The following is a 9,803-nucleotide window of genomic DNA, read 5'->3' on the forward strand; positions in this document are numbered from 1 at the left end:
GCTTGAAGTCCTCCTTTGCCAGAGAAGCTACTGCCTCACAATGTAGCATGTTCAATCTTTGGAAGTATTAGTCATTAGTCCTTTCTTTAGTGCAGCCCCGAAATACGCTTTTCTATTACTTTGAGGCCAGTCATTCCTTCAGGAACAACAGAGCCAGTCAAATTCCTAGAGTTGACTCTAAGACTGGAGAAGGAACAAGGACAGGTGCCCTGAGTTCTGTCTAGATGCTGCAGCAAGTCTCTGGGCCCAATCCTTTTCGGGCTTGGACTTCCTCGCTCTGAGAGGCACAGTGTGTTGAATGCTATTGCTCCTGTCCCTCATTCTAGTAACTACCATGGGGAGCTGGATGATGGTGGACAGGGTCGCTGGGTCCCATGCGCCTCCTCCTACCACTACCCTCCCTCCCATGACTGATGATTTACACCACTAGACAGTATTGACCTGGGCTGGGGATGGATGTGTTAGATAGTTTCTGGCCAAGGAGGTGACAGTGACTCAAAGATAGCCATAATCCCCTGGGAAGAAAGGAGACTGGCTAATAGGACCTGAATTGCAGGCTACTTCTGGTCAAGCTGTGGCAGAAACCTACAGCGTAGATAAAAAGGGAAAAGGTCCTAGATGAACTTTTGGGCCTTCCCCCGCGCCCCCCATTGGGTTGAATTTAATGGTGCTATATCCTTGCCCCATTCACTTTCAGTATGGTGGGGTATGAGTGGGCCAGAGGTATCTTCTACTCTTTTGTGCTATGGGCCCCTGTTGACCGAAGTGGCCCCATTCAGCTGAGAGGCAAGTCCTGTGCTTTCACAGGCGGATATGTTGACTTTGTCCTGCTGCAGCTTGATGAATTGGGACCAACATGTGATTTTTTTATCAATTCCTTACCATTTGGTGACATGGACTGAAGGCTCTCCTAGACCTGGCCTCACCTCTTCCTCTGTCAGCATCATGGTGGCAGTCCATGAACAGGTATGCAGGGTGACCACCGGATCTACTGGAAATGCGTCTTCATTTGTTTCTTCCAGTCTATCACAACCTCATGCCCCAAATTTGTGCCCAACACTTGTGGCAATTGAGGGGCCAAGGGGATGGGTGAGGAGAGATGTTGTCCATTGCAACTTCCAAAGCCCCATATAAGGGAAAGAGTCAATCTAAGGTGACATTCTTTGAAATAAATTCTGGGAGAACCTAGGCCAAAGAGATGAGCCAAAGCTAGTGAGATAATCTGTCTTTATTGCCTGAACTACAGAGCATTCCCTATATAGCATAAAGGAGAACTGAGGCAGGAGTGGGACGCTTAGGGAAACCAGGCTTGGAAATTTCTTTGGGAAGGGGTTGAGGTCCTAACTTCATGGATTTACAATCTTGAGACCGTGGGCAGTCTCTCAATTAAATAGGGTGGAGCAACAAAACAATGGGAGAGAAGTAGGAGAAGGAATCCCTAAGAATGCATGACTTCAGAGTTCAAGTAGAGGCACACTCGAACCTATTCACAGTATCTACGCTGGAAGTCACTGTTGGAGGGAATGGCCTCAGGCCCCTGCCATCAGCCTCCCTACTTAGGCTACCACTGCCTTTAAGGCAGACTCCAGCTTCGGGAAGGAGTACTGGTAGCCAGTGGCCAATGTCCGTCGTGGGACCACCTTCTGGCCCTCCAGCATCATGATGGCACGCTCTCGCCCAAAGATGGCCTGCACCACAGTGGTGGGAAGGGGGATGAAGGCTGGGCGGCCTAGGGCGGCACCCAAAGCCTGGGCAAACTCAGCATTGGTGGTGGTGGGGGCTGGAGCCACTCCATTCAGGACTCCCTGCACGTGTCTTGCTTCAAGAGCATGGGCCAGGATTCCCGCCAGGTCGCTGATATGAATCCAGGGGAAGAATTGGCGGCCTGAGCCGATGGGGCCTCCCAGACCCAGGCGGAAGGGCAGCAGCATGTGGCCAATGGCACCACCCCCACGGCCCAGCACAACTCCTACAGGAGGCAGGAAGGATGGTACGGGGAAGGCTCCTCAGCCTACAAGCAGTCCCACTGCTCCTCTCTGTTTCTGTTTACTCTTCCTCATCCTCTCCCCACGCCAGTGTAGCTCCGTAACTGCTGAGGCGCGTGGCTCCCTTTGGGACTTCCCACCCTCCCCCCATCTGAAGGCTGGCCAGAAGCAGTGGCACTCTCTCACCCTCTGTAACCTCAGTTTCCCTGATCCCACTGACCCCCAGCCCGGAGAAGATACCCCAACCCTGTCTGATTCCCAGGCCCCTGGTTCTCACCGGAGCGCACCACCACTTGTCGTGTGTAATCTCCAGGAAGCCTGGCTGCAGCTTCCCATTTGGTTACGAGGTTGGAGAAAAAGTCAAAATCCCCTCCGGGGCTGTCCTCATCATACTCCGCAGTCAGGCTGGGCTGGTAGTAAGCTGCCAGCGAAACAGCATTCGTCTGCCTGGGTGTTCTTGGTCCTGCCTAGCCTTTTGAGGTCAAGGCTCTCCTTGGCCCTTAGGGTCTCCCCATGGGAAGACAGAGTCATGGATATTTTCCCCTTAACTTCTCCATGACACTGACCTGTAACTGTCCTAGAGGGATGCTGATCTTTGGTTGCAGGGCTAAGCTGAGAGGCTGCCAGAGTGTAGTGGTTGAGAACAAAGACTTGAGTGCCAGGCTTCTGAGTTTTAATCTCAGCTCCACTACTTATTAGCTCTGCGACCTTAGGCAAGTCATTAACCTCTCTGTGCAGGATTTTCACATCTTTAAAATGGGAAAAATAACAATAGCTACCTCATAGGGTTGTTGTGAGAACTAAATGATGTAATATGTATAAAACACAGTGGTTAAGAGCTTGACTGCTAACCAGAAGATTGGCAGTTTGAATCCACAAGCCACTCCTTGGAAACCTCATGGGGCAGTTCTACTCTGTCCTACAGGGTCATTATGAGTCGGAATTGACTTGATGGCAATGGGTTTGGTATATACATTATAATTGTTTTCAGTTATTTGGCCCCAAAGGTGAAATACGACAATCAGGAACTCTGTTCCTGAAGAATTGTGGTGTGAGAAGCAAGGGACTTTGGAGTAGGTGGAATTTTCCCTGGCACTGAGAGGAAGGTCACTCCCCCGCTCTTTCTCTGAGGGCCCCCGTTTCTCAGTGAAAGTAAATACAAGGTCAGGAGAAACATACATCTGTTGAAGGCCTAGGAAATTGTTGTGCCTATGGAAGGAGACCATGGCTCTGGGCTGGATATAACTAAAAGGACTGAACTACCCCTTCATTCTGCATTCCCCACCCCACTCCCAATGTAAGAGGTTGGTGATTTAAGGCATACCTACACCTGTGACTAAGATCCAGGTCTTTGGCGGTTGTGGGGCCTTGGAGATGGTGCTTGCCAGCATTTGGGTGGTCTCCAGACGGCTGCTGACAACCTCCTTTTGGAAGGCTTCATTCCACCTACAGGAGAAACGGGAAACAAAAAGTTACTAAAATGCATACATGCACATGCCTTTCTCTCTTTCCCTAGGGCATGTTCAGTAGCCATTTCTAATAAAACACTGTGTTGTGGCTTAGAGAAATGGCCCATGCCGCCGGTAGAGAGAACAGACGTATTTATCTTGGGCATCCTGAGTTACATGTGAGGACTAAAGTCAACTGAGCTGACTGAGGAGACTAGTAGGTGGGTGGGAAGGGGTAAGAGGACAAGTTGTCACGGAGAGATTTCAACTTGGTTTCTCGATCTGGGAGTTCTAGTACCCACAGCTCAAAGGCTCTCCTCAGAGACGGACCCTCTCCTCCCTCTGCTCTGGAGGATATCAGCTTCAGGACCCGGCTGACCTTCGGAGAGGGTTGAGGATGTTTGCTCCAGCCAGGTTGACAGCGGCATCACAGCAGGGCAGCCCCGACCTAGCGAGCTCATCCTGTGAGGGAAGGCGCACAGTGCCCCAAGGCTCCGCCCTGCCAAGCCGCCCCTTCCCACCCTGCGTCCTGCGGCTGGACATACCCATGTGATCCGATCAGGCCCAGGCTTTCGGGAGATCAACGTCACTTCATGGCCTCGGGCTTTCAGCAGCTGGACTAGGGCTGTTCCAATGAAGCCCGTCCCGCCACCTGGCCGGGAAACACGAATTGTTTATCCTCCCAGGGGCTCCTTTAATCCCCGCATGTGACCCCTCCTCTGGTGCCACCCCTTCGGAGTCCAGACTTTTTTTTTTTCTCCCTCCCTCCCCGCGATGCAGAGGTGACAAAGGTCACAGGGATTAGGGGAATTCGGCTTCTAGGACTAGGTTGCCAAGGCCAAGCTGTCTGCGCACGAGACAGTCAGTGCGAGCCCGCCATCTCAGGTTAGATTTTCTTCCATAAACATGACCCCCACTCCTTTTCTGGCCTCCCTCACCCACAAGCACCCGCATAGCGACCAGAACCTAACGCGCCTGTGCAAGATTTAGAGTCCCCCCCCCCAACTTTTCCTGCCTTGAGCGCGTCTACGACCTCTTTGCGCATGCGTCTCCGGAAGCGCGTCTCAATAAAAAAAATTAGGGGGACGGGAAATCTTGAAATGGGCGCGGCCCTGCCGGGTGTCCCGGAAGAGTTTATTGTCTAGGACGTTTATTAATGGGGTTAGGACGTTTATTACATGTTCACAAGGCATTTATTTCACCGAGGCGGGGCGATGTGGGATTAGAGCCATGGGACACGGAAAGACGGATAGGAGGCGGAGGAGGGAAGGTCTTAGTGCAGGAAAATACCCTTAATCTAAAACTCGATGCGGTCCAAACCGCCGAATTCCGGCTGTCGGTTCGGTTTGGTGGGTCAGTAATCCAAGAAAATCCGTCCCCCTGTTCTTTGGATTTCTTTCTTTTCAGCCAATTATTTTATCTTCTCCTCTCTCTGTTCCGGCTCCTTCCTATCAGCATTTAACACTTCAAAGTTTCCCCCATCTTAAAATTACTTCTCCAGTCCGCTTCTTTCTCCTGCTTAGTGTCCTTTCTATTGTCTTCACAGCCAAACTTCTCAAGAGTGGTCTCCATTTTCTGCTTCCCAGTTTACCCCCTTTCTGACTTTTCATTTCTCCTCTCTGCAAAATCACCAATTTCCCACATGTCACCAAATCCAATGGCTACTTTTCAGTCATTTTTCTAGAAAGTTCCTTTGGCCTTAGTTAAGCCACAGTCTGATCTTTCTCCTAGCTTAAAGGTTTTTTTCTTCTGGCTTTTTTCAGTCTCCTTTGCTTGCTCCTTCTCAGTCGGCTCAAAACGTTAGAGTTCTCAAAGCTGGGTCTTAGGATCCTTCTCTCCCCATTCTGCACTTTGTCCCAAGCAATCTTATCTGCATTGTGAATTCAGTTATCAGTTTTTCACGGAAGAGTTCTCAAATTTCATATGCAGTTGACATCTCTCCACTGAGCTCCTGACTTGTATTTAAAACTTCCTACTAGACATCTCTTCTTGGATGTCTGAAACTCCCTTGAGTTTGCTTACTAAATATCTCCCAGATTCATCTATTTCTCTTTGTCTCCGCCACCACTCTTGTTTAATTATTCTCTTTTGCCTAACTTTTTTCAATAGTCTGTGTCTTAGTTACTTAGTGCTGTTGTATCAGAAATACCACAAGTAGGTGGCTTTGATGAACAGAAATTTATTTTCTCACAGTTTAGGAAGCTAGAAGTCAGAATTCAGGACACCAGCTCTAGGGTAAGGGTTTCTCTCTCTGTCAGCTCTGGGGGAAAATTCTTGTCTCAGTTTCTGTAACTCATCCTTCAGTTTCTTGGCAATCTCCACATGGCATCTATCTTTCTCCCATTTGTGCTTGCTTCTTTCTTTGTCTAATCTGTTCTTTTTAGATCCTAAAAGCCATTAGGTTTAAGAGACATCCTACACTGATATGGCCTTATTAACATAACAAAGAAAACCATATTCCTAAGCGGGATTTCATTCAGAGGTATAAGGATTAGGATTCACACACACTTTATATATATAATATATATATGTAGTATACATATATATATGTAGTCTTAGTGATCTAGTGCTGCCACAACAGAAATACCACAAGTGGATGGCTTTAACAAAGAGAAATTTATTTTCTCACCGTTGAGTAGGCTAGGAGTCCAAACTCAGAGTGTCAGCTCCAGGGAAGGCTTTCTCTCTCTGTGGGCTTTGGAGGAAGGTCCTTGTCATCAGTCTTCCCCTGGACTAGGAGCTTCTCCGAGCGGGAACGCTGGATCCACAGGACATGCTCTGCTCCTGGCACTTTCTTGGTGACATGAGGTCCCCAACTGTCTGCTTGTTTCCCTTTCGTTTTCTCTCATAAGATAAAAGGTGGTGCAGGCCACACCCCAGGGAAACTCCCTTTACATTGGATCAGGGCTGTGACCTGAGCAAGGGTGTTACATCCCACCCTAATCCTCTTTAACCTCAGGCAGAGATTATGATTTATAACATATAAGAAAATCACAAAATGGAGAACAACCTCACAATATTGGGAATCATGGCCTAACCAAATTGACATATCTTTTGGGGGGACACAATTCAATGCATGACATGTGTATATTGTTTCTTTGGGGGAGGGGTCACAATTCAATCCATAATAGTCTCCAAAGAGGTCTCTTTACTTATGTGTGTTTCTCCCCTGCAAACTCTTCCACATATGGCAAGCTGAGTGATAAAAACATGTAGGAGAAATGTTACAGCGGCTTATATATCCTAAAAAACTCCCAGTACAGAATGCCTGAATACATTGGATAAAATTTAACAGACCCCACATAAATACATTGCTGAGTTAGTTAGAAATCCCCAGGGACCAAAAGCAAAGCATGCCTTGGGACTGAGCTATCTTGTTGTTATTTGCGAGTCTTAGTAATCCAGAAGCTTGGGTAACAGAAGATAATGCCTGGGACCCAAGCAAGACTGGGACTGAAACCCTTGCATAAAGCTCTCGGTGGGTTACGACCTCCGGGAAAAGGTGAACATGAAAAAGTCCATCTAATATCATTCTGGGCAACTATGGGGTGTTCTGACTGCCCATACCTGAGTCATGTACTTAGTACTGGACCTTCTGTGGGGTGGAGTCCCAGCTGGAGCTCTGAAAGGAACTCCCTCCCTCTTCATACCCTTGTTATTAATAACACCTTTCTTACTCTCCTTGCTCTGTTGTTCCTTTCAGTGAGCTGGTGGAGGTGCGGGGCGGGGGGGAGGGTGGCGGGGGATTTCTCCTGAATCAGATGCCTTAGGCCATAGATTCAAGACAGCAGAGGTATATCAGTATCCTCATGGAGGCAAGGTGGGACTCTCTTCCAGAGCTTTGTGCCCCTTGTGAGAAGGGACAGTGAGGCTGAGGGTGTGACTAGTGACATGGGAGTTATGATGGTTACGGTTGTGTGTCATCTTGGCTAGGCCCTGATTCTCTGTGGTTTGGCAGTTATGATGTACTCTGTTCGTTATGTAATGACGTAATCACCTCCATAATGAAATCTCTGATGAGCAGCCAATCAGTTGAAAAGGAGTTTCCTTAGGGGTGTGGCCTGCATCCAATGTATATGGACTTTGTGGCAAAGCTCAGTGGATTTTGCTCTGCTCTGGATTCTGCATTTGGCTTGTCATCATCTGACCACTGGTTCTTGGGACTTGAGCCAGCAGCCTGCTGTCTCACCTGCCGATCTTGAATTTGTCAGCCTGTGTAGCTATGTGAGTCAAGAGAAGCCTCCAGCCTGACACCTGACTCACAGACTTGGGACTTTCCAGCCTCTGCAACTGCCCAAGCCATTTCCTTGATATAAATTTCTCTCTCTCTCTCTATACACATATATACATATTTCCCTGGTTTTGCTTCTCTAGAGAACCCAGCCTAAGACAGGAGTGAAGGTGAGAGGCTCCAAATACTTGGCACAAATTGTGAGGAAGAAAGTCATAGCCAGGAAATTTTATGGACCATTCTCAGAACTCCAATTGAGGCAAGCGCTGGAGTATTAACTCTTAGATGAAATGCTGGTATGCAGAGCAGGGACTTAATTTTATTGGGATTGAAGAACTCTTGGAGGGGAAATAAAATCTTTGAAGAAAGCCTAGGTTCTATCTTAGAGGTATTGTGGCCGCTGCCTTTCCCCTATTCTGCTGAAAGAGCTTTGTCAGTGACCTCCACGTTGCAGAATTCATTGATCTCTTCTCAGTCCATGTATGCTGTGTCTTAGCAGCATTTGTTTACAATGGGACACTTTCTTCCTTTGGTTTTCAGGACATTGTTCTATCTTCCTACCTCTTACCTCATTAGCCACTCCTCAGTCTTCTTTGCTGGTTTTGCCTGTCTCCTGATTTCTAAACATGGGAACGCTGCAGGCTTGGTCCTTGTGCCTACTCCCTAGTATGGATCTTATGTTTTTAAACAGTATCTGATGAATCTCAAATTTCTGTCTCCAGCCTGAATCTCTTCCCTGAATTCAAAGACAACTAGAAGATAACATAGATTCCTATGTTATCTTCCAAAAGTTTTATAGTTTTTCCTTTTACATTTAAGTCTGTGATCCATTTTGAGTTAAATTTTGTGAAAGGTGTGAAGCCTGTTCTTAGATTCATAGTGTTTGGTCTAGAGTTTTCAATATACATCAACTGATCTAAGTTCATCTTCAAATAGCATTTTACCACTTCACGGGTAGCGCAGGTACCTTATAACACAGTATTCAAAATTCCTCCCTCTTTTTTTTTTTTTTTTAACATTGCTATTATTCATTTCACTTATCCATAAGCTATAATCATCCAATACATTGTTGCTATTATTATTTTGATAAAACAGTCACCTATTAGCTCAGTTAAGAATAGGAAAAACAAAAGTCTTCTTCAAGGAACACAAAAGCACTAACCTTAAAGCAGTGTGTCTCAGGCTCACACAACTGACATTTTGAACTAGATAAATGTTTCTTGTTGGGGGCTGTCCTGTGCATGGTAGGATGTTTAACAGCATCGCTGACTTCCAGCCACTAGATGGCAGTAGCACCTCCCCCAGTATGACTCAGGAAACGGAATTGACTACAGAGTGGGTTCAAGGACGCAATAGACCCACCTGCTGCCTTAGGCTACTCGTTTGCATCTGTAAGTCTCAACTGTTAACAGGTTGGCCATAGGTTTTTTTTGGGGGGGGGGGTTAGTGTTAGTATGGAGCCCTGGTGGCATAGTGGTTGAGAGCTCAGCTGCTAACCAAAAAGATCAGCAGTTCAAATCAACCAGCTGCTTCTTGGAAAGCCTATGGGGCAGTTCTACTCTGTCCTATAGGGTCAATATGAGTTGGAACGGACCCGATGGCGCTTACTAACAACAGTGTTAGTATAAGAAGCCCTGGTGGCACAGTTGTTAAGTGCTTGGCTGCTAATTGAAAGATCGACAGTTCACACCCATCAGCAGGAGAAAGATGTGGCAGTCTGCTTCTGTAAAGATTACAGCCTTGGAAACCCTGTGGGGCAGTTCTACTCTGTCCTACGGGGTCACTGTGAGTTAGAATTGACTTGATGGCAACTGGTTTAGTTTTTTTGGTTTTAGTGTTGGTATCATGGCGACTACACTTTTTTTTTTTTTTATCATGGCGACCACACGTATTACAGAGCAGAACTGCTCCGTACGGTTTTCTTAGCTGTAATCTTTAGGGAAGCAGGTTGCCAGGTCTTTCTTTTGTGGTGAACCACCAACCTTTACATTAATAACCCAAAAACCAAACCCATTGCGGTTGAGTCAATTCTGACTCATGGTGACCCCATAGGGTTTCCAAGGCTATAAATCTCTGTGGAAGCAGATCGAACCACAGACCTTTTGGTTAGCAGTCGATTGCTTTAACCACTACGCTACC

General features: G+C 47.2%; 1 protein-coding gene across 1 annotated transcript; it reads right to left on the reverse strand.

Annotated features, from left to right (window-relative positions):
• Positions 1-1,210: 1,210 nt before the first annotated feature.
• On the reverse strand, positions 1,211-5,922 carry SDR39U1 (short chain dehydrogenase/reductase family 39U member 1). Its single transcript, XM_064292355.1, is given in 7 exon segments — positions 1,211-1,969; positions 2,263-2,406; positions 3,310-3,431; positions 3,736-3,808; positions 3,811-3,895; positions 3,979-4,085; positions 4,372-5,922. Coding segments are annotated over 7 exon segments (960 nt in total). The 5' UTR covers positions 4,388-5,922; the 3' UTR covers positions 1,211-1,556.
• Positions 5,923-9,803: the final 3,881 nt, after the last annotated feature.

Source organism: Loxodonta africana, chromosome 10 (genome assembly GCF_030014295.1).
Source record: "Loxodonta africana isolate mLoxAfr1 chromosome 10, mLoxAfr1.hap2, whole genome shotgun sequence".
Classification (NCBI taxonomy): Eukaryota; Metazoa; Chordata; class Mammalia; order Proboscidea; family Elephantidae; genus Loxodonta; species Loxodonta africana.